The sequence below is a fragment of the Mastigoproctus giganteus genome, chromosome 2 (genome assembly GCF_048544385.1).
Source record: "Mastigoproctus giganteus isolate SK-2022 chromosome 2, ASM4854438v1, whole genome shotgun sequence".
In the NCBI taxonomy this organism is placed as follows: Eukaryota; Metazoa; Arthropoda; class Arachnida; order Uropygi; family Thelyphonidae; genus Mastigoproctus; species Mastigoproctus giganteus.
In genome coordinates this window covers 120,654,145-120,680,830 of record NC_143576.1, presented here as the reverse complement: position 1 = coordinate 120,680,830, position 26,686 = coordinate 120,654,145, and the positions used below count along the sequence as shown (strand labels likewise).

At 38.3% G+C, this 26,686-nt stretch overlaps 1 protein-coding gene across 1 annotated transcript in view; it reads left to right on the top strand.

Moving 5' to 3' along the window:
• Megf8 (multiple EGF like domains 8) overlaps positions 1-26,686 on the top strand; it is a 619,502-nt gene that overhangs the window by 215,986 nt on the left and 376,830 nt on the right. The window contains exon 13 of the mRNA XM_090390015.1: positions 7,470-7,624. Coding sequence (XP_090246141.1) covers positions 7,470-7,624 — 155 coding nt within the window. The remainder of the gene's footprint in view (positions 1-7,469; positions 7,625-26,686) is intronic.

The following is a 26,686-nucleotide window of genomic DNA, read 5'->3' as shown; positions in this document are numbered from 1 at the left end:
TCTCTTGGTCTACGGGGCAACCTTCCTATATTTGTGAAAAATTTTCTACATACTAGATCGTTTCAAGTTTGATACCAACATGCCGTTTCAGAAACGTTCATTCAGGAAGGTGTTCCACAGGGATCAGTGTTGAGTGCCACACTTTTTGCTCTTAGAGTAGATTCTATCACTAAACAGCTGCCAAATTCAGTAGAGATTTACCTTTATGCAGATGACCTTTCCCAAAATATGAGATCTATTGAACGACAGCTTCAGATATCACTTTATAAAATACAGCAATGGACCAGCCTCAACGGCTATCGGCTCTCACTGCACAAAACAGTAGCTATCCATTTTTGTAGACAACGCAAGCTTCATCCAGACCCTGAACTTCATATCTATAATATCTCCATCCCAGTCACTAATAGCATCAGATTTCTAGGATTAATCCTTGACAAAAATTAAAGGTGCATACTTCCTGTCTGAAAAAGCTAAACATACTCAGAGCTTTATCCGCTCAAACATGGGGTACAGATCATACCTCCTTACTTCGGTTATACAGGGCATTAATCAGATCTCATCTTGATTATGGAGTTCCCATCTACAAGTCTGCCAGAATGAGTGCATTACGCTGGCTTGATCAAATTCAACACAGTGCTTTGAGGATTGCACTTTGTGCATTCAGAACATTGCCAGCACATAGCCTCTACATTGATGCTCATGAGCCCCACTAATACAGGGTTATTCAAAATGAAGTCCGAACATCGCGAGTGTGGGAACGAAACTTGAGATATTATAACAGGGTTATTTGGACTTCATTTTGAATAACCCTGTATTAAGAAGAAAAACACTGTTACTTAAGTGTGCTGTCAAGATAAAAAGTTATGCATCGCATCCCATTCAGCTGTACTTATTCAATCCGCCATTAGAAAACCTCTACATAAAGAAACCTAGCATACTTGAACTGATGCAGGTTTGGAATGTTCCATCCATTCTGTACAACAGGTAGCAACCTGCAATTAACCACCATTGAGTTCCTTGTCCTATTCCCACCTCTGACACCTCTGCCAATGGGGAAAGAATATTTTGCAAATATCAAATGTCAAACAACTTCATGCAGTTTACACTCAAAGATATATTGATTTTTTACCAATTTATACAGATGACTCTAAATCTAATTCAAAAGTTGGAGCAGCTGCATTGTTTCTGAATACCACTATTTCAGCATTACTTCCATCTGAGCCGACCGGGCTAGCCAGGTGGGTAAAGTGCCTACCTGGCAACCCAAAGGTCGTGGGTTCGAATCCTGCCTTGGGCTTGGATCAGAGTACTGCAAAAACCTTGGGAGGTGCATTATGGCCACAGAAGCTAATGCGCCAAAAACTACCACAAAATAAAACAAAAAAACTTCCATCTGAATTCAGTATATTCTCTGCTGAATTATATGCAATTAAACTAGCTTTAGAAAATCTTTGTTCTGACTGTTCTTTTAAAATCTGTTATTTACACTGATTCCCTCAGTTCAATCATGGCATTATGTAATTCATCCTGTTCTTAAGGAAATTAGAAACTTATTACTGCAAATTGAAGAATGGCATCAATTGGTCACCTTCTGCAATGAAGGTGACCAATTGATGTTCACCTTCATTGCAGAACAAGCAACGAAGGTGACCATCAATTGAACAAGCCGATAAAGCTGCAAAAATCTAACCACCTTAGATTTAACAAATATCGGACCATGCAACAATCATAAATGCTGCATGCGTATCAAAATGGACAGAACTATGGCACTCTCAAACTAATAATAAACTCTTTCAATTTAAACAGGTTCTGAAAATTTTTCCCTCCAGTGTCCGCACATCAAGACTAGAAGAAGTAGTCCTTTCATGGGCAAGAATAGGTCATACCCATCTGACCCACCTTCATTTACTCACAAGAAATGATCCACAATAGTGCCCACATTGTTGTTTAAATCTGACTGTTAAACATATTCTCATTGACTGCTTCTACATAAACAAAACAGAACTTCAACCCTGCTATCACTGGTTAATCTTCGTAAACCAATAACGCCACAGAATCTGAAAGGTGATAAAGCAAATATTTCCGAATTTTTTAATTTCTGCAAGAAGACTGGATATTTTAATCTTTTTTTGATTACAGAATATCTGATTTTTTTATATAATAGATGAATAGGCGCATCATAGCCAAAGCAGCTTATGCACCATTAAACCCCACAACAACAACAACATTCTACTCCAGGACATTACTTTTAGTTCATTTTAATTTTATTTTCATCTTTGACTGTTATTCACATTATCAGCTTAAAAGTGGTGAGTTACATATAATTAATAATCATATCAGTTATCAGTTCCTTAGATATAACTAAAAGAACTTGCAGAAATGTTTTTGCTATGGATATTTCTGGAGATAATATTTAGCAGCAAATAATATCAGTTTAAATCTCAGTTCCAAAACTTGCAGGTGTCTGGAAATGGTATACTATATACACTGATAAGCCAAAACATTATGACCACTTACTTAATATGATGTGTGTCCTCCATGTGCAGCCAAAACAGCTCGTACCCAGAAAGGCATGGACACTACAAGATTTCTAATTGTCTTGTGGTATCTGGTACCAACACATAACCAGCAGATCCTTTAACTCCTGTATGGTCCGTGGTTGAGATGCTGCAGATTGGAGTTGCTGTTCCAACACAAACCACAGATGCTCGATGGGATTGATGTTTGGGGAATTTGGAGGCCAGGGCAATACCTGGAAGTCTTCCTCATGTTCCGTGAACCAGTCTTGAACAATCTGGGTGGTGTGGCATGGTACATTATCCTGCTGAAAGACGACACCGCTAGAAGGGAAGACCGTTGCAATGAAAGGGCGTACCTGGTCAGCAATGATGTTTAGATAGGTGGTAGAAGTCAGAGTGCCCGGCACATGGATGACTGGACCCAGTGTATCCCAGCAGAACATCATCCAAAGCATGACACCACCACCACCAGCTTGTTTTCGTCCCACAGTGCATCCAGGCACCATCACTTCCCCAGGTAAATGACACACATGTACTCGGCTGTCGACATGGTGCAACAGGAAACATGATTCATCAGACCAGATGAACTGTGTGTTGTGACACATTACTCCCCCTTGGCGCCTCCGTAGCCAGGTGGGCAGGAGCAGCAGTGCATACCCAAAGGTCGCGGGTTCGAATCCCGCCTCGGGCTTGGATCAAAGTACTGCAAAAAACCTTGGGAGGTGCATTATGGTCACAGAAGCCGATGCGCCAACAACTACAAAAAAAAAAAAAAAAAAAAAGTGGGCAGGAGCAGCAGTGCGTAGCACATGCTTCTTGATTAGACCAGGGTTCGAGTCCGTGACCACCAAATACGGAGGATGCGAAAAGCGCCTAAAAAAAAAAAAAAAAAAAAACCAAATAAACAACAAATTCAGGATCCACAACATTACTCCCTTTACCAGCATTCCAATTACTGGCGAGTTGCGCCACAGTCGCTCTTCCGTTGCCGCATAACATCCAGGACAGCTTCGCTCACCTCGAGCGTTGATGAGCCATGGTCATCCAACACCTGGCCAGTGGTTTGTGGGTTCCCCTCCTCGGACCACTTTCAGTAGGTACTAACCACTGCTGACCGTGAGTACCCCCACCAGCTGTGCCATTTCGGATATATGCTCTGACCCTGTTGTCTGGCCATTACAATTTGGTGTTTGTCAAACTCGCTTACGTTCGCTGCCTTTCCCATCTGAAGAACAAGATTAACACTGCTTAATGGAGCTCAGTATGAGGTGTTTTTTATACCAGGTCCAGACCCACGCATGTGTTGTAGTTTACCTGCAGTTGCTTCGATTTCCATAATGACTCGCTGGTCATGTTTTTTTTTTTTTTTTAGCATTAGCATTAGTAGAGCCATATGATGCAAGAAAGCAAGCTTATGCAGCATCAGCCAGAAAAAAAAAAAAAAAAAAAAAACTTCCACTTCACCCCTCCGTTCGTTCGAAATACCTGTCCAGCTGAGCCTTAAATTTATTTAGGCTATCAACTTCCACAACAAGGGATGGAAGTCTGTCCCACCAACCAACTACCCGCTGTCTAAAGGCAAATTTCCGGACATCTATCCTACAACTGTCCTTCCTCAATTTGAATTTATGCCCTCTCAGGTGATTATTCTGGCAAGAGACAGAATCCCATCAGCATTGAGCATGCTCAAACCATTCAAGGCTTTATACACCTCTATCAGATCACCTCGCCGGTGCCTAGTCTCCAGATACTGTAATTTGCAAAACTTAAGCCTTTTTTCATAAGAGCATCCCTTTGTTCCATTCACTAACCTTGTTGCCCTTCTCTGTACTCGTTCCAGCAGCTCTACATCCTTCTTGAAATGAGGCCTCCAGACCTGTATACAGTACGCGAGGTGTGGCCTGACCATTGCCTTATACAAGGGAATAATCACCTCCTTATCCCTGCTAGAAACATTCCTGTGTATCATTGATAAGACACCATGAGCTACTCTTGCAGCCCGTCTGCACTGCTCAGAGAACTTCATATCTGCCTGAACAATTACCCCCAGGTCCTTTTCATTCTCCACAACTGTCAGTGTAGTACCACAGAGTTGATACGTTGCTCTGTGGTTGCTGTTTCCCATATGTAGTACTTTACATTTGTCAATGTTAAACTTCATTTGCCACCTCTCAGCCCATCTGCTCAAACTTTCCAGATCCTGTTGCAGCAGCATAGTGTCAGTAGTGTCCTTAACAACACTGCCAACTTTTGTATCGTCTGCAAACTTGGACATTAAGCTTGATATACCATCATCAATATTATTTATAAATACAGAAAACAATAATGGACCCAACACTGAACCCTGAGGGACTCCATTAATAACATTAGTCCACGATGAGCAGTGTCCATTGATTAACACTCTCTGTCTTCTCCCCCTCAACCACCCCTTTATCCATAGCAGCAATTTGCCTCCAATGCCACACTGCTCCAATTTGTGCAGCAGTCTTCCATGTGCAACAGTATCAAAATATATAATATCAAAGTTATTCCCTGCATCCAGTTCTTTTCTGTCTGCATCATAGTATCCAATCAAATTGGTCAGGCAAGACTTCCCCTTAACAAAACCATGCTGTGTCCGAGCTATAACTGAAGTCTTGTCTAGATGATCCTGCAGTGCTTCTTTAACCAGTGTCTCCATTAATTTTCCTGGAACAGAAGTAAAACTCACAGGTCTATAATTACTTGTGTCTGCCTTTGATCCTCCTTTGAGAATTGGAGTCACATTTGCACATCTCCAGTCTATGGGTACCTCTCCTGAGTCCAAGGAAGCTCTCATAATTATGGCTAAGGGTTTGCTTACTTCCTTTGCTGGCTCCTTTAATATAACTGGATAGATCCCATCCACCCCAGGTGCCTTTCCTTTGTTTATCTTCAACAATTTCTCCTCCACGTTACTCTCAGTTATTACAAGATTATCTAGCTTACTGCCAGAGTTGAACAATTCTGGCATTCCCCTCGCTGAATAACTCCTCGTGTGTGAATGTCGATGCAAAATATTCATTTAGTTTGTTAACTACCTGAGCAGGATCATCAACAGTTGGACCATCGATATCAAGTGGACCAATCTGATTCATCCCCTTCTAGAGTTTACATAAGTAAAGAACTCTTGCTGTTTTTTTTTGCATCCCTTGCCAAAGATTTCTTGTAATCTGCCTTCGCCTGCCTAACCTCCTTGGTAACTTGGGTACAGATCAACTTATATCTATCATAGGCTTCTGTGTCACGTGTTAATTTATATGTATCCCATGCATTTTTCTTGTCTGCCATATGTCTCATTAGTTCATCTGACATCCATTTAAGCCTAAACCTTGAACAATATTTCTTACTTGGTATGTAAAGCCTAGTAGCTTCCAAGATAAGTTCTTTAAATGCTTCCCATTTTGAATTTGCTGTTGGTAACATCATCAGTTGGTCTCACTGTATACAATTTAAATACTGTCTCAGACCATCGTAGTTGCCTTTACGAAAGCAATAACCCTTCCCTTTACTCCTGATGGTAGTTACCTCTTTGTGTAAATCCCAGTTCAGCACACTGTGATCACTGCCACCTAGTGGTTCCTCTATCTGCAGATTCTTAATGCATGAAGAATCACTAGTGATAATCCCTTTAGTTGCCTCCCGAACATGCTGATGTAGAAAACAATCATCGATTAAATCCACAAAAGCCTTGCGAGTGTGTGAGTGACCAACCCACAAATTCCAGTCAATATCTGGGAAAATAAAATCCCCCGTTATAAGACTCTCTGATTTACTGGCCCACTCTATTTCCCTGTACAGTTTCTTATTATACTCATCAGAGTCATTAGGCCTATAGCACACTCCTACTCCCAATTTTGATCTCCCAGTGCTTATATCACACCAAACTGACTCAACACTGCACTGTCCAGCGATGTCTACTGGCTTCACTTCCTTGCATTTTATGTGTTTCTTAACTAATAGCATAACCCCTCCTCCCTTCCTATCCTGTCTATCCTTTCTGTAGACGTTGTACTCCCCAAATTGCAGTTCTGCATTCCTTATATCTGTGTGACACCACGTCTCTGATATCCCAACAATATCTGTCTTTGATGCTTTGAGCAGTACCTCAAATTCATCAACCAAACTCCTAGCATTGGTGTACATGCAAGTATACATGCACCTGTTCTTTTTCTTAGCTGCCCTAACACAACCCATGTGTTTATTTGTACTGTAATGACTCCCAGCAATCTCTGAAATATCCTGCATCTTGTTTTCCAGGCTTCTGCTCATTCCAATAGAAGCAGTGCAAGAATCACTTTCACCTTTGCAATGGCTACTGTTAATCTATTAGTCCTTGTATCCCCCCCAAGCTAGCAGTTTTCCGACACACCTAACACTGCCTCGATAGCATCAGCAAATATTTTAGCTCAATAAATGTTATGAAAAAATAAATAAAGGTGTAATTATGCTTGTGAAGTTGTGGTTTGTTTAATGTTGTATCTGTGGTTAAAAAAAAAAAAGGAAAAACGCTCACCCTATTATGGTTCCAAGAATTCTTGTGTTGTAAGGTGATGAAATTTGACTGTGTCATGTAAGTGGTTGTTTCACCCGTGAACTTCACTCATAGCAGTGCCTTAAATTGTGATTCCAGTATGTTCTATACTGAAAGAGTTTAAAAATCTTACAATTTTTATACATTTTATAAGTTAGCAGAATTGATAATAATTAATAATAACATAGATATTTCTAGGTGAAAGAAATCAATGTTATATTTATGGTATGTTTTTAGTATTTTAAGTCTGTTTCTTTAAAAATAATTACATATTTTTTTGTTTGGAAGAAGCTTGAAATAATTAAAATGAATCAGGTTATTTCTGGTGTCTCCTTGAACTCTTTAAAATTTTCAATACCTTTTTCATATGAATCTGGATTATATATTCCACATTGTAGGGGCTTGACCATTCCAGGTGCTCAATGTCGAGATTGTTTTAGGCATACAGAATGTAAATCTTGCCTTCAGGACTTATCATGTGGCTGGTGTGGAAATAAGCACAATCCTACCCTTGGAGTCTGCGTTCAGGGAGATTTTGCTGGCCCCCATGAAGGTATTATTAATTTGTGTTGTTGCATTTTTGCTCTCTCTCCCTCAAAACTTGTTAAAGTAAGTTTCATGTTAGCCATAATTTATACATTATCAAATATCAGTCATTGATCGATATTAGATTGGTAATAAATTGAAATCAGTTTATTTGAACAACCTAATTGCAGAAACACATGGTGTTTGCTTATTGTGTAACTTAATTAAAAATTATAAAGTAATTGACACTTAACACCCCATAATATTTGAACTTAATTGTGAGATTTAGTAGATACTGAGTGAGTTGTGCTACACTTAATAACTAACATACAATGTTTTAAACAGTGCTATACATAATAACTAACAATGGTAATGTTCTAAACACAACTTGGTTAGACTGACTCTAGCCAAGGACATAGATATGTAGGATATATAGATAGATATATAGGACATAGATATATTTGTCAATGATATATAGGAATTTTTCTAGCAGGGAAAAGGAGGTGATTGTCCCTCTGTATAAGGCAATGGTCAGGCCACGCCTTGAGTACTGCGTACAGGTCTGCAGGCCTCATTTTAGGAAGGATGTAGATTTGCTTGAGCGTGTACAGAGAAGGGCGACAAGATTGGTGAGGGGAATGAAGGGATCCTCTTACCAAGAGAGGCTTAAGTTCTGCAAATTACAGTGGCTGGAGACGAGGCACCTACACGGTGATCTGATTGAGGTGTATAAGGCCTTAAATTGGTTGAGCACGCTGAATTCTGATTGGATCTTTCCACTTGTTCAGATTACGAACCTAAGGGGGCATAAATTCAAATTAAGAAAGGACAGATGTAGAATAGATGTGTGGAAAGTTGCCTTTAGCCAGCGGGTGGTTAATTGCTGGAACAAACTTCCATCTGTCATGGAAGTTGATAGGTTGAATAAATTTAACGAGGAACTGGACAGGCATTTGGAGGGAATGGTGTGATTTTTTTTTTTTTTTTTTTGGCTGATGCTGCATAAGCTTATACACTTGCTTTCTTGCATCACATGCCACTACTACCTACTACTACAATAGTACATAGTTTTTAGGATCTAGTGGCACTGGTGGTTCCCCACAACTCCATTATCAATTCTCTTGTGTTGAATACAGTACCGTGTAAAGGCCAGATAATGTGAGTGATATGTGGTTTTTGTAGTGTAGGATTATGTTGTTTTGTCCAGCCTCTTTGCCTAGGGATCCATGGAATACCACCAATCCCTAGCTACTGTACCACGCATTGGGAGCTGGGTTGGATAATAGGGTAAAGTTCTCAGGGTGGATGGCCGACCGGGCTAGCCGGGTGGGTAAAGTGCCTACCTGGCAACCCAAAGGTCGCGGGTTCGAATCCCGCCTCGGGCTTGGATCAAAGTACTGCAAAAACCTTGGGAGGTGCTTATGGCCACAGAAGCTCATGTGCCAACAACTATCAAAAAAAAAAAAAAAAAAAAAAAATCAGGGTGGTTGAAGCATGACAATGCCTGAGCTTGCCGGGGAGGATCCCAAAACAAAAAAAAAAAAAAAAAAAAAATATGAAATTTTTGCTGGAAAGGGGGAGGGGGTAAGATAGTGTAAGATAGTGTAGTGATAGGGAAGATGGAGTACAGATGAATGTAAGGGAGGTGGATGATAGAAAGACCTCCATCAGGAATTCAGAAGTTAAGGGGACAGAGGAGGGTGCCCCTTCTATCTCCTTAACTTGCCTACAAGGAGTTTAGTTCCCACAACTCCTTGTGGTCAAGCCCTGGGTATCATTAGGGGGGGTGCTATCAGGCTATTTGTGCATTGAAAATCCCACACCGTGCTGCCAAAAGGGAACAGCATAATATCAAAAACATCAAACTAAGGACAAGGACACTCAGGTACCCATTAGTTTTGTAATGCATAGCAGGTATATTTTGAAGTCTTGATAATGAACTGAAGAATGGAGTTTGAAAGATCGCCATTGTTAGAGCAGAGTCTCTCAGAAGCATGGGGAATGCGTGATCAACATTCAGGTGGCAAATACTGTAAAAATTGAAAACCAGTAGTGTTAGCGTTACCTCACTTGCCCTAAACCACAAGGACTAGGAATCAGTTATTACTATGTTAACCAGAGACACATCTAAATTGCGGATCTTTTGATCCTTGCATTTAACATTCTGAAACTCACCAGAACATTGAGAGGAACCCTTCCTGTAATTAGCGTTTATTCCATGGTGTTCAGAGAGCAGAATAAACAAAGCCCAGGCAGAGTAAAGTGTCTGCTTCAGTCACTACAAAGCACGAAGTTTCATTAAATTTATGATTTTGAGGTTAATTTGCCATTTTCACAACAACATTCTACCCTTGTCTAATATTATTGTCAACAGCACCCGAACTGTTTCATTGGCCATGAATGATATATAACCTTTTTATGTTAACCTATTTTATAACCTTTTCATGTGTATCTGTTCTGTTTTCATTTGTGGTGGGAAAATTTGTTGCAAAGTTACTTGAAGGAGTAACTTGGGAAATGAGTGGGAAACGAAACAAACGAATTTAGCAAATCACAGAGATTTTCATTTGCTTTATTGGCAAAGAAATTTTTGCAGCTGTTATCAGGCTAATAGATTAACAGTAGCCACAGGCAGAGGTGGAAATGATTCTTGCACTGCTTCTATTGGAATGAGCAGCAGCCTGGAAAGCAAGTTGCTGGGGAGTTCAGGAACTTCTGGGAGTCATGAAACAAATAAATACATGGGCTGTGTTAGAGTAACTAAGAGTAAGAACACGTGCAATGTATACTTGCACATACACCAATGCTAGGAGTATAGTAAATTATTATTATTATTAGCTATATGGTGCAAAGAAGCCTGTGGTTTATGCTGCACCAGCCAAAAAAAAATTCCTGAGTTACCCTGAGAGAGAGAGAGAGAGAGAGAGAGAGAGAGAGAGAGAGAGAGAGAGAGAGAGAGAGAGAGAACGAGTCATAAGTAGAAGAAAATCACCAAGAAAGAGAAGAATGATGATATCCAGTTCAGGACCCTGAGTGTGCCAAGCCCATACTCACCAGATGTGAGCCCCTGGGTAATAAATTTAATGAACTTAAAGTGCTGGTTAAGACATGCAAGGCAGATATTGTTGGGATATCAAACACGGTGTCAATCAGATATAAGGGATGCAGAAGTGGAATTTGGGGAGTACAATTGGTACAGAAAAAATAGGAAGGAAGGAGGGATTATGCTGTTTGTTAAGAAACACAAATTCTGAGGAAGTGCATCCAGTTGACATAGATGGACAGTGCAATATTGAGTCAGTTTGGTGTGACATAAGCACTGGGAAAGCAAAAATCAGGGTAGGAGTTTGTTTTAGGCCTAATGACTCTAATGAGTACAACACACAATTATACGGAGAAATACTGGGCCGGTAAACCAGTGTCTTATAATGGAGGATTTTAACTTCCCAGATATAGACTGGAACTTGTGGGTTGTTTACTCAGACACTAGCAAGTCTTTTGTGGATTTATTGGATGATTGTTTTCTACAGCAGCATGTTAGAGGCACCAAGTGGGAGTAATACTCTTGATCTGATTATCAGCAGTGATTATTCATGCATTAAGAATTTACAGTTAAAGGAATCACTAGTAAGCAGTGATCACAGTGTACTGATGTGGTATTTACTTAACTACCATCAGGGGTAAAGGGAAGGGTTTTCGATTTCGTAAAGGCTACTACAGTGGTCTCAGAGATTTTTTAGGTTCTACACAGTGGGACCAACTGATGATGTTACTAACAGCAAATTCTAAATGGGAAGCATTCAGGGAAGTAATTTTGAAAGCTGCTAGGATTTCCATCTAAGAAATACTGCTCTAGGTTTAGGCCCAAATGGATGTCAGATGAACTAATGAGACTTGTAGCAGAGAAGAAAAATGCATGGGATGCATGTAAATTGTCATGTAGTAGTAGTAGTAGTAGTAGTGGCACAGGCGCCTCCGTAGCCAGGTGGGAAGGAGCAACAGTGCGTAGCACACGCTTCTTGATTAGACCGGGGTTCGAGCCCGTCACCACCAAATACGGAAAGGTCAGGGAATGACCACCGCATATTCCCGGAGCAATATGGCCTTAGTTGCTAATGCTCCTAAAAACCAAACAACAACAAACAGTAGTGGCACATGATGCAAGAAAGCAAGTGTAGGAGCTTATGCAGCATCAGCCAAAAAAAAAAAAAAATCACACCATTCCCTCCAAATGCCTGTCCAGTTCCTCCTTAAATTTATTTAACCTATCAACTTCCACAACGACAGATGGAAGTTTGTTCCAGCAATTAACCACCCGCTGACTAAAGGCAAATTTCCGCACATCTATTCTACATCTGTCCTTTCTTAATTTGAACTTATGTCCCCGTAGGTTGGTAATCTGAACAAGTGGAAGGATCCCATCAGAATTCAGCGTGCTCAACCCATTCAAGGCCTTATAGACCTCAATCAGATCACCGCGCAGGTGCCTAGTCTCCAGCCACTGCAATTTGCAGAACTTAAGCCTCTCTTGGTAAGAGAATCCCTTCATTCCCCTCACCAATCGTGTTGCTCTTCTCTGTACACGCTCAAGCAAATCTACATCCTTCCTAAAATGAGGCCTCCAGACCTGTACGCAGTATTCAAGGCGTGGCCTGACCATTGCGTTATACAGAGGGACAATCACCTCCTTTTCCCTGCTAGCAAAATTCCTATATATCATTGACAAAACCCCATGACCCGCCCTAGCAGCCTGTCTGCACTGCTCAGAAAACTTCATATCTGACTGCACAATTACTCCCAGGTCTTTTTCATTTTCTACCACCTTAAGTGTAGTACCACACAGTTGGTACGTTTCTCTGGGGTTACTTCTACCCATATGCACTACTTTGCATTTGTCAAGGTTGAACTTCAGTTGCCACTTCTTAGCCCATCTGCCCAAATTATCTAGATCCTGTTGCAGTAGCACACTGCCATTACTGTCATTAACAACCCTGCCAACCTTTGTGACACAGAAGCCCGTGGTAGATAAAGCTTGTCTATAATCAAGTCACAAAGGAGGTCAGGCAAGCAAAGGCAGATTATGAAAAATCTTTAGCAAAGGATGCAAAGACTTTTTTACTTGTATAAACTCTAAAAGGATGGAGATGAATCAGATTGGTCCACCCGATATCAATGATTTAACTGTAGATGATCATTCTCAGATAGCTGTCAAAATAAATGAGTATTTTGCTTCTACATTCACACATGAGAAGTTATTCAAGGAGAAGAATGCCAGATGTTTATCAATCTCTAACAAGGAATTAAATGATTTTGTAATAACCGAGAGCAAATTGGAGGAGAAATTGTTGAAGTTAAACATAAGAAAGGCACCTGGTGTAGATGTGATCTCTTCAGTTTTATTAAAAGAGGTGGCAAAAGAAGTAAGCAAACCCTTACACATAATTATGAGAGCATCCTTGGACTTGGGAGAAGTCCCCATGGACTGGAGATGTGCGAATGTATCTCCAATTCACAAAGGGGGATCAAAGGGTGACAAGCCATTACAGACCTGTTAGTTTAACTTCTGTTCCAAGGAAAATAATGGAGTCACTGGTTAAAGAAGCATTGCAGGATCATCTAAACAAGACTTCAGTAATAATTAAGACACAACATCGGTTTGTAAAGGGAAAGTCTTGTCTGACCAATTTGATTGGATACTATGATGTGGTCGCAAAGGAACTGGATGCAAAAAATAATTTTGATATCATATACTTGGATTTCAGGAAAGCTTTTGATACTGTTGCACATGGAAGACTACTGTACAAATTGGAGCAGTATCGCAATAAGGACAAGTTGCTACAATGGATAAAAGGATGGTTGAGTGGGAGAAGACAGTGAATGGTAATCAGTGAATACTGCACTTTGTGGACTAATGTTAATAGTTGTATCCCTCAGAATTCGGCATTGGGCCGATTGTTGTTTTGTATATTTATCAATGATATTGATGAAGGTATATCAAGCTTAATGTTAAAGTTTGCAGATGATACAAAGGTTGGCAGGGTTGTTAATAACAGTAATGTCAGTATGCTGCTGCAACATCATCTGGAAAAGTTTAGCCTATGGGCTGAGAAGTGGCAACTGAAGTTTAACATTGACACTTAGATAATTTATAGAATGTCTTAATGTACTGTTTGAAATTGACTCAAAGTTTGAATAGCATAAAGCTTAATGAGCGGTACTCACCTTAGATAAATCTGCTACGTTACGTGAAGTTAGGGTGGAAATGAAGTATAATTTGAAGCTTAAAGTAGTTTGAAATAAGTTAAAAATGAGATGTTTGTATGAACACGGAATTAAAATTTTCTCAAGGAAGTAGAAGTGTTCGCAGGCACAGATATCACACTTATATTTTCTTCATACAATAAGTTAGGGACTCTGTTTAATACATATAAAGAAACACACAAATACCCTATAAATGACATCAACAATATTGTATATTTAATTAAGTGTCAACAAGGTTGTAATGCATGCTACATCGAGAGCACTACCACAAAATATGGTTCTACAAAAACTTCCAACACACGGGCTTATTACCATTATAACAGCTTCAGAACTGGTCAAACCAGGACTGAACTCACACAGCACATACATTCTCATAACCATAACCCCCCCCCCCCCTAGTCGATTCGGCCATCACAATTATCAAATTAAGATCCAGCCACAAAATCTTTCAATACGAGACGCTTATTATAGAATGGTGCCACCATAATACCAAACTTAACGTCACAAATACAAAACTACCTACTAACCTCTCCTCGGTCTGGAATCTTACGCACATAAGATTCCCGCATGTTATAAAGTGATTCATGGGAATATAGAAGTAATATCCCCTTAATACGAAAGTTGCTTGTTCATGACGGTTGGCTTCACCGGTCTCATATTATTTTTAAAGTTTAAATTTAATTCTTCAAATGACAACCAGGGACGAAGTTGTGCACTTCTACTTCCTTGAGCAAATTTTAATTCCGTGTTCTTACAAACATCTCATTTTTAACTTATTTTTTTAAACTACTTTAAGCTTCAAATTATACTTCATTTCCACCCTAACTTCACGTAACGTAGCAGATTTATCTAAGGTGAGTACCGCTCATTAAGCTTTATGCTATTCAAACTTTGAGTTTAACATTGACAAATGCAAAGTACTGCGTTTGTACTTTGTTACTGGGTAGCAGTAACCCCAGATAAATGTACCAACTGGGTGGTGTTGCACTCAAGGTAGTGGAGAATGAAAGAGACCTGGGGAGTAATTGTGCAGTCAGATATGACGTTTCCTGAACAGTGCAGACAGACTGCCAGAGTAGGTCTTGGGGTCTTGTCAGTGATATACAGGAATTTTGCGAGCAGGGATAAGGAACTAATTATCCCCTTGTATAAGGCAATGGTCAGACCACACCTTGAGTACTGCATACAGGTCTTGAAAGTTTCATTTTAGGAAGGATGTAGAGTCACTAGAATGAGTACAGAGAGGGCAACAAGACTGGTGAATGGAACAAAGATTACAAACCTGAAGGGTCATAGATTCAAACTGAGGAAAAACATTTGTCGAATAGATGTGAGGAAGTTTGCCTTGAGCTAGCGGGTAGTAGATTGCTGGAACAAACTTTCACATGTAGAAGTTGATAGCTTAAATAAATTCAACGCAGAACTAGACAAACATTTACTGTCCAACTTCAAACCCACAGAACCAACTTTTCATCTTCCTCATTTATTCATTCAACTGCTGTTTTCTGGAACAACCTTCCTCATACATATTTCCTGAAAATTACAATCTACAGAAGTTCAAGTCCAATATCAACAAATATCTTCTTTCGTCTTCTCAACCTCCAACCCAAGCACGGTACTAAGTACTATAGGTTCTAATACCTCTCGTGTTTGGGGTTCTCATAAAAAAAAAAAAAAAAAAACATTTGGAACAAATTGATCAGTAAAATGGGATAGGTTAGTTTTTTTTTTTATTTTTTTTTTTTGTGGCTGAGCTTGCTTTCTTGCATCATGTGCTTCTCCTAATGCTAATGCTAAGTGTTTTTAAATCATTAAATAAAAGAGTTAGTTGAAATTACTGAAATATTTTAATTTTTAAAATCATGAAAAAATTATTGGTTTTATTACCCAGGTAAGATCTTTCCGAGGAAAAAATTAAGCTGAGTAGAATATAAAAAAAGAGTAGAAAAACAAGATGGTTATTTGGTTTTTTTTAGGAGCATTAGTAACTAAGGCCATATTGCTCAGGGAATATGCGGTGGTCATTCCCTGACCTTTCTGCATTCTCCGTATTTGGTGGTGACGGGCTCGAATACCAGTCTAATCAAGAAGCGTGTGCTACGCACTGCTGCTCCTTCCCACCTGGCTACGGAGGCACCTTAGAAAAAAAAAATAAGGAAGTATATTAAAGAATTGTAAAAGTACTGCAACTATTACACATGCAGAAAAAGGTGATGAATCAGACCAAATTTCTGATGATAAAGTAATGGGACAACCTGTAGTGGAGAAAGAAAATTATGCTTCTATTGTAGGTGAAAAATTGGAAGCAGTGAATGAAAACATTATCATAGAAGCCATCAAGGATCCTGGTCATTGGCCCAAAATTTTATTAAGAAAGTGGATAGACTTGTTGGTGGAAATTGGATCTAAACAAGTGAATAATGTTTCATTTCCTTCAAATGAAAAAGGACAATTTTCAAGGATATATTTTACAAGGCAAACAATGAAAAATAAATAGTGACTGGTGAATATATTCACGTTCCTCAAGTGAATTGTACGTTCCCAATAATGTTAATTTTTTGAAAGCAATTGAAATGTTAGATAACCTTTCCAATATTAAAAAAAAAAAAATTTATAGCTGTATTCCACATTACCTGGGAAGTAAATTTCAGAATGAAATTATTTCTTTATTGCTGACAAAATAAAGAAAGAAATATTAGGCAAAGTCGAAAATAGTAAATATTTCTCAATTACTGTAGATTGCACTCCTGATCGTAGTCATGTTGAGCAGTTAACATTTATCATACATTTTGCTGTATATTCCAGCAATGACGTAGAAATAAGGGAACATTTTTTGCAATTTCATCAAATTAATGACACAACCGGTAAAGCATTATGTACATTAGTATTAAATAATTTATTTCCAAAATATAACTTTAAAGTAAATAATATGAGGAGTCAGGGTTACAGTTCCAATATGAATGGAAAATATATTGGCCTTCAAAAACTTATCATAGCTGCAAATAGTTGTGCAGTGTTTGTGTCATGTAATTCTCATACTTTAAATTTAGTAATCAGTGATGCAACAAAATTCACCTTCGAAATTGTTAAATTTTTTGATATTGTGCAAGTGTTATACACTTTCTTTTCTTCCTTCCTTGAACAGATGGGAAAAATTAATGAGAAATATTCCAAAAAACATTAAAATTATTAAAATTATGTCACATATCATTTTAATCAAAATTAATATTTGGAAGAATTAAGAAAATGCCCATTAAGCAGCACGAAAATGTATTACCTAATAATTATTATGTAAAAATTTATTAAGTAATATCTTCGTGTGATGATTTCTTAATAGGTATCGCATGATTCTAAGTCACAAATATAGAATGAAATCTGTAAAAATTACAACAAATATTTATGGATCTGATATAGTTAAGGAAGGACATTACGTGGTTTCTTCCTATACATTAAAATAATTTTCCTCCTAATGATATTTATTCAGCCAATGGGAGAAGAGAGATTCGGGTTACGTGGTAATATGTAACAAATACAAAAATACGTAACAGAAGCTTGTTTTACTGTGGTAAAACAAACTTCTGTTTAAGCATGGCCACAAACTACAGTAAACCCTCGCTATTCGCGGGGGTTACGTTCCTGAGAAATGTCGCGAATACCGAAAACGCGAATACTGAGTTATGGCTCCCATAGTAATAAAGGGGTTCCGTTCCAAAGTATGAAATATATAAGAAAAACTAGTCTAAAATTTTGTCTATGTATGTATTATATGTACCTTCATAATATGACTGTATATGACAGTACATAGTGAAATGCAAGCATATGGCATCGAAATGAAAATAAGAAACAATTTAATATTAAATGTAATATTTATTAGAAATTTCAAACAAATCTTTCAAATCAGCGCCTTTGCTAGCAAAAAAAAACATCCCGCCAGTGCTATCACCGGTTTCGCTAAAGTGTTGATAAAGAAGTTTTGCCTTTTCACGAATGATGAGTGAACTTAACGGAATTTTATTTTGAATTCGGTCTTCTATCCACAGATTTAAAGGTTTTCCATTTTTTTAAATTTAACATCACGAGTTACAGAGCAAATTTTTGAAGCAATTAGCGCGGTTTCACGGACACTACGGCAGATTTTTTCTTCCGATTTCTTGTTTGATCGTACCGTTGACTCATTGATTTTATAATGTTTTGCCACTGAGGAGACACTTTCACCTTTAGAAATTTCGTCTAATAACTCAATTTTATTCGCTAGTGTCATGACCTTCTTTGATATTTTCACATTTCTGTTTTTATTCGTAGACATATTTTTGTAGGGGTTAGAAAGAACTTGACCACAATAAAGTCACTTTCTTCCGTTAACACACTCGAAAAAGTCTGTTTTACACTGCAAAACGGTAGAGTTATCATTTTTGTAAGCATATCAATTTATAAATTGATAAATTTATTCAATTTATAAACATATAAATTAAAATCAAACGACGAAACCTTCCATGACTAACACATACTGAACAAGGATTAGCGAGAAACATCCACGCTCGCGATTTTTTCACCCCTCTCCCCCCACCCACTGAGCGCTGTTTTGACCCCTCTCCCCCCACCCACTGAGCGCTGTTTTGACCGGGAAAGATAATTTTAGCCACGCCCATGTTTTTTATGGCGGAAAATATTCACGGCGTTTTAAAATTCACATTTTTTTAGGTTTCATTTTATATTAAATCGGCGATCGCGAATACGCGAAACCGCGAATACAGATACCGCGAATAGCGGGGGTTTACTGTATATTTATCTAACATGGCCATGTGGTACCATTCTTGATTTCCATATGTAACGTATTTATTTAAATAAACTAAATACAACAAGGCTTAATATTTTAAGAGTTTAAGATTCTATATCTATATAATATCGGTGTAGATACACCATAGACAACTCTTGAAGAAAAAAACTATGATCGTATTGTTGGCTTTTCATTGGCACCCACTGATGAAAAGCCAACTAGCTTTGAAACAGTGCTGTCTGGGTGGTGGTGCCCACTGAGAATAAGTGACAGTAGTCTTCTCTATTAGTGAAGCATTACTTATTCAAGGTAATGAAATACATAGTAACTCGTTGTGAATGATAAGCACAATATGAGATACAGATGAAATGATGCCTTTCACACTACGATCGTAGTTTTTCTTTAAGAGTTATCTATGGTGTATCTACACCGATATTATATAAATATAGTAACGTGTTTGTGTATTCATAGCTGAGGAACACACACACACACACACACACACACACACACACACACACACACACACACACACACACACACACACACACACAGAGTCCAATTCTTCTCTATTTTATTTTATCACAAGAAGCGAACTCATTTGGCAGGGGGCGACACCCCCTAGTTTTCCATTAAAATAATTAATATATTTAAAACCACTCTTACACCAAGTGAAATTAATAATATAGTTTATTAAGCTATTCGCGTAATAAACTATGTTATTAATTACACATTACTACTATTACTACTACACATTAAGGTAACGTTTCAGGTATCATCATCAAACAAAAATAGAAAGGGGGGTTATAAATTTGGACATAATTACATGTATTACAATTAAAATCATGAATATTACAATTACAATTGCCATAATTACAGTTACCGATATTATGATTCTACAGTTACATTTACAAATAAACTATTCTAAGTTTATTTAATACAAAGAGATTAAATTCTAACCTGCATCAGCAAGAGGAGTCTGTCAGCAGGTAAGAATTTAATCTCTTTGTATTTAGCTAATTTAACATCTGGTTTTTATTGTTCACAGTAATCGAAACTTAGAATTGTTTATTTTCAAATTGTAATTGTAGAATCATAATATTGGTAATTGTAATTATGACATTTGTAATCATAATTTTAATTGTATTGTTGGTAATTGTATTCAAATTTGTAACCCTTTCTATTTTGATGATGGGTATCGGTAAGATACCTGAAACATTACCTTAATGTATAGTAGTTTAAGCGAATAGCTTAATAAACTATATTATTAAATTCACATGATGTAAGAGTGATCTTAAATATATTAATAATCTTAAATATTTATGGAATTTTCTTTAAAATGATGCATGTCCCATTGCAGTTATTTCATAAATCGTAATTTAATTCCGCAAAAGAAAATGATGCTGCAAGTTGAAAAATCGAATTTTACATTTATTATTTTGGAAACACATAATTTTATTCTGGGGTTGAAATGAAAATAGTTTTCCTGTGACCTCCCAGTGAGTAGAAACAAAGTTTACCATACTTCTCTAAGTCAAACGATTTTTAATATAGAATGTGGGACAGACAGACAGGCGGAAGGACACTTTAAGAATTATGCATAGTATAGGATTATTATGTAGTTTTGTGTATCAGTTTCAGTAAAAATTTAATTTAAATTTGTGTCATTGTGTTTATATTACTAGTAAAAACTAAAAGTTTTTATCTTTTAAAAATATGACATAAAGGGGTGCTAAATACTTGCTACGTGCTGGTGGCCAAGGAGTCAGGAATGGCCCTGATTGTCAGTGGTTGAATACAGAGCCTACCGCATTTATTTACTAGTAGTTAAGTGTAACTGAACTTGCTAAATACCCAAAAAATATCACAGATCTTATGGGTGCTAAGTGTCATTTACTTTATAACCTTTAATTTATTGATCTAGAATATCTAAAATTGAAAGTTGTATGCTATTTAATGAGATTGAGGAAGTGATTAGATCTCCTGAAGAGTAATAAAGCTATGGGCTTGTTAGTTACTCAGGAGTCCAGTACTATGTTAAGTCCAGAAATTCCACCAATAATGCCTGCAATTTCTTATAAGTATTTGAAAATGAAAAATTTACGCTATGAAAATAATTTTAAGTTTAGAGAAATTTAAAAGTAGGTCTTTAATTTACTCAAGTGAGAGAACTACTGCTATGGACAATTCCAAGCAGATGAGTGATGAGTTGAACAGCATTAGCATTAGTAGAGGCATAAGATGCAAGAAAGCAAGCTTATATAGCATCAGCCAAAAAAAAAAAAATGAGAAAACCACTTCCATCTTATCCCTCTGTTCGTTCAAAATACCTGTCCAGCTGAGCCTTAAATTTATTTAGGCTATCAACTTCCACAACAAGGGAGGGAAGTCTGTTCCACCAACCAACTACCCACTGCCTAAAAGCAAATTTCCGCACATCTATCCTACATCTGTGTTTCCTCAATCTGAATTTATGCCCTCTCAGGTGACTATTCTGAGCAAGAGGAAGAATCCCATCGGCATTGAGCATGCTCAAACCATTCAAGGCTTTATACACCTCTATCAGATCACCTCACCGGTGCCTAGTCTCCAGACACTGTAATTTGCAAAACTTAAGCCTTTCTTTGTAAGAGCAACCCTTTGTTCCATTCACTAATCTTGTTGCCCTTCTCTGTACTCGTTCCAGCAGCTCTACATCCTTCTTGAAATGAGGCCTCCAGACCTGTATACAGTACTCAAGGTGTGGCCTGACCATTGCCTTATACAAGGGAATAATCACCTCCTTATCCTTACTAGAAAAATTCCTGTATATCATTGACAAGACACCATGAGCTACTCTTGCACCCCGTCTGCACTGCTCAGAGAACTTCATATCTGCCTGCACAATTACCCCCAGGTCCTTTTCATTCTCTACCACTGTCAGTGTAGTACCACAGAATTGATACGTTGCTCTGGGGTTGCTGTTTCCCCATATATAGTACTTTACATTTGTCAATGTCAAACTTCATTTGCCACCTCTCAGCCCATCTGCCCATCTGCTCAACCTTTCCAGATCCTGTTGCAGCAGCATAGCGTCAGTAGTGTCCTTAACAACCTTGCCAACCTTTGTATCGTCTGCAAACTTCGACATTAAGCTTGATATACCATCATCAATATCATTTATAAATACAGAAAACAATAATGGACCCAAGACTGAACCCTGAGGGACTCCACTAAAAATATTAGTCCACAATGAGAAGTGTCCATTGATTACCACTCTCTGTCTTCTCCCTCTCAACCATCCCTTTATATATAGCAGCAATTTGCCTCCAATTTGTGCAGCAGTCTTCCATGTGCAACAGTATCAAAAGCCTTTCTAAGATCCAAATATATAATATCAAAGTTACTCCTTGCATCCAGTTCTTTTGTGACTGCATCATAGTATCCAATCAAATTGGTTAGGCAAGACTTTAACTTAACAAAATCATGCTGTGTCCGAGCTATAACTGAAGTCTTGTCTAGATGATCCTGCAGTGCTTCTTTAACCAGTGCCTCTATTAATTTTTCTGGAACAGAAGTTAAACTCACAGGTCTATAATTGCTTGTGCCAGCCTTTGATCCTCCTTTGTGAATTGGGGTCGCATTTGCACATCTCCAGTCTATGGGTACCTCCCCTGAGTCCAAAAGAGCTCTCATAATTATGGCTAAGGGTTTGCTTACTTCCTTTGCTGCATCCTTTTATATAACTGGATAGATCCCATCCACCCCAGGTGCCTTTTTTATGTTTATCCTCAACAATTTCTCCTCCACTTTCCTCTCAGTTATTACAAAATCAGTCACACATGAGGAGTTATTCAGGAAGGGGAATGCCTCTGGCATTCCCCTTCCTGAATAACTCCTCATGTGTGAATGTAGATGCAAAATACTCGTTTATTTTCTTAGCCACCTGAGCAGAATCCTCAACTGTTGAACCATCAATATCCAGTGACCAATCTGATTCATCCCTTTCCTTCTAGATTTTACATAGGTAAAGAACTCTTTTCTCTTTTTCTTTGCATCCTTTGCCAAGGATTTCTCATAATCTGCCTTTGCCTGCCTAATCTGCTTTGTGACTTGGTTACAGACCAGCTTATATCTATCATAGGCTTCCATGTCACCCATTAATTTATATGTATCCCATGCGTTTTTCTTCTCAGCCATGTCTTATTAGTTCATCTGACATCCATTAGGCCTAAACCTTGAACAATATTTCTTAGTTGGTATGTAAAGCCTCGTAGCTTCCAAGATAAGTTCTTTGAATGCTTCCCATTTTGACTTTCCTGTTGGTAACATCATTAGTTTGTCCCACTGTATACAATTTAAATACTGTCTCAGACTTGTATCGTAGTTGCCTTTACGAAAGCAATAACCCTTCCCTTTACCCCTAATGGTAGTTACCTCTTTGAGTAAATCCCACTTCAGCACACTGTGATCACTGCCACCTAGTGGTTTATTTATCTGCAGATTCTTAATGCATGAAGAATCACTACTGATAATCAGATGAAGAGTATTACTCCCTCTAGTTGCCTCCCGAACATGCTGATGTAGAAAACAATCATCTAATAAATCCACAAAAGCCTTGCTAGTGTATGAGTGACCAACCCACAAATTCCAGTCAATATCTGGGAAATTAAAATCCCCCATTATAAGACTCTGATTTACTGGCCCACTCTATTTCCCTGTACAGTTTCTTATTATACTCATCAGAGTCATTAGCCCTAAGCACACTGTTACTCTCAATTTTGATCTCCCAATGCTTATGTCACCCCAAACTGACTTGACACTGCACTGTCCAGCGATGTTGACTGGCTTCACTTCCTTGGATTTTATGTATTTCTTAACTAATAGCATAACCCTTCCTATCCTGTCTATCCTTTCTGTACACATTGTACTCCCCAAATTCCAGTTCTGCATTCCTTATATCTGTGTTACACCACGTCTCTGATATCCCAACAATATCTGCCTGTGATGTTTTGAGCAATACCTCGAATTCATCAAATTTATTTACCAAACTCCTAGCATTGGTGTACACGCAAGTATACATGCACCTGTTCCTATTCTTAGCCACCCTAACAAAACCCATGTGTTTACTTGTACCGCAGTGACTCCCAGCAGTCTCTGAAATATCCTGCATCTTTTTTTCCAGGCTGCTGCTCATTCCAATAGAAGCAGTTTAAGAATCACTTTCACCTCTGCCAGTGGTTACTGTTAATCTATTAGTCCTTGTATCGCCCCAAGCTAGCAGTTTTCCGACACACCTAACACTGCCTCGATAGCATCAGCAAATATTCTTGCACCCTTTCTATTTAAGTGTATCCCATCCCTGTAGAAGCAGTCTCTCCTGTTAACAAGTACAGACCAGGCTGAAAAAAATTCTACGCCTTGAGCCTTGCACAATTTTTCCAGGGCCGAATTGATCGACAAGGCTCTCATCATATACTCCCTCCTATCGTGGGAGTATATCCCTCCTAACTTGGACTGGTAGACAGCCTTTCTCTTCAATCACTTTCTTTAGTGTTCAGGAACAGTGGTTGCCACATCATGATCAGCAGAGGCAGAGTCTCCCACTGGTTTAATGAGGAAATTTGTGTAGATTAAACCTTTTTCAAAAATTTCAAACCATCCTTTACTGGCTTTAAATTGTCCGTATTTTATGCTTATAATCTCCGTGCTTTCATTAGCATTAGCAAAGGCATGTGATACAAGAAAGCAAGCTTATATAGCATCAGTCAAAACACACACACACACACACCCCCTTCACATTTCACCCATCCACTCACTCCAAAGGCTTGTCTAGTTCTGCCTTGAATCTATTTAAGCTATCAACTTCTACAACAACAGATGGAAGTTTGTTCCAGTAATCAACCAGCCACTGGCTAAAGGCAAACTTCTGCACATCTATCCTACAACTGTCTTTCCTCAATATGAATTTATGCTCTCTCGGGCAAGAGGTAGAATCCCATTAGCCTTGAACAGGGGTTGTTTTATCATCTTTATAGTCACAGGAATACGCTAAACTCTCAGTTTAACAGACTTGGGATTAAACAAATGAAAACAATTTGAAAGGCACCGGTAAGATACCTGAAATTGTTTTGAGTGTGCTCATAAGATAGGCGGAACTGGGAACTCATGAGTCATGACAGTGGAGAACCAGTGTTGCAGTTTGTTTATGGATATAGTGACTATTATTAATTGTTCATCTGTACCTTTTTTTTTTTTTTTTTAATCATAATATCATTTGTAGTGTATCATTAGCATTATTATTAGTATTGGCAAAATGATGCAAGAAAGCAAGCTTATACAGCATCAGCCAAAAAAAAACCAATTCTCATTTCACCTATCCATTCCCTCCAATAGTTTGTCTAGTTCTACCTTGAATTTATATAAGCTATCAACATCAATAACAACAGATGGAAGTTTGTTCCAGCAGTCAACCACCTGCTGGCTAAAGGCAAAGTTCCATACATCTATTCTGCAACTGTCCTTCCTCAATTTCAGTTTATGCCCCTTCGTGTGCATAGTCTGAGCAAGAGGAAGAATCCAATCAGTATCAAGAGTGCACAATCCATTCAAAGCTTAAACACTTCAGTCAGATCTTCTCGCAGGTGCCTTGTCTCCAGCTGCTGCAATTTGCAGAACTGATGCCTTTCTTGGTAAGAACACCTGTTTGTTCCTCTTACCAATCTCATAGGCGCCTCCGCAGCCAGGTGGGAAGGAGCAGCAGTGCGCAGCACACGCTTCTTGATTAGACCGGGGTTCGAGCCCGTCACCACCAAATACGGAGGATGCGGAAAGGTCAAGGAATGACCACCGCATATCCCGGAGCAATATGGCCTTAGTTGCTAATGCTCCTAAAAAAAACCAACCAAAACCAATCTCATTGCCCCTCACTGTTCTCATTCCAGGAGCACTATATCCTTTTCTCAAATGAGGCATCCTGACCTGTATGCAGTACTAAAGATGTGGCCTAACCATTTCCTTATACAATGGGATAATTACCTCCTTATTCCAGATAACTAGAAAAATTCCTGTATATATCATTGACAAAACCCCATGAGCTATCATGGCAGTCTGTCAGATCAGAGAACTTTATATCTGACTGCACAGTTATCACCAGGTTTTTTTTTTTCATTTTCCACTAACCTGAATGTAATACCACACAGTTGGTACGTTACTCTGGGGTCACTGCTACCCATATGCAGTACTTTGCATTTGTCAATGTTAAAACTTCAATTTCCATTTCTCAGCCCATGTGTCTAACTTTTCTAGACTCTGTTGCAGTAGCATACTGTCATTACTACCATTGACCTCCCTTTGCATCATCTGAAAACTTGGACATTAAGCCTGATATGCCTTTATCAATATCACTGATAAATATAGAAAATAACAGTTGCTCCAAAACTGAACCCTGGGGACTCAACTGATAACAGTCCACCAAGTGCAGTGTCCATTGATTACCACTAGCTTTCTTCTCCCACCCAACCATCCCTTTATCCATAGCAGCAACTTGTCGTTAATGCCACACTGCTCCAATTTGTATAGTAGTCCTTTATGTGCAACAGTATTAAAAGCTTTCCTGAAATCCACGTATTTGATATCAGAATTATTTTTTGCATTCAGTGCCTTTGTGATTATATCGTAGTATGTATCCAGTGAAATTAGTCAGACATGATTTTACCCTTAACAAACCAATGCTGTGTCTGAAATATAATTGCAGCCTTGTATAAATGATTCTGCATTATTTCTTTAACCAGTAATTCCATTATTTTCCCTGTAACAGAAGTTAAACTAATAGGTCTGTAATCACTCGTATCACCCTTTGTGAATTTGGGATACATTCACACATCTCCAGTCTGCATGGATCTCCTCTGAATCCAAGTATGCTATTATATTTATGACTAAGGGTTTGCTTACTTTCTTCACTGCCTCCCGTAATATAATTGGATAGATCCCATCCACTCAAGTTGCCTTTCTTATGTTTAACTTCAACAAATCATTTAGATCTCTGTTACAGTTTGATTAACTTCTGGCAAATAC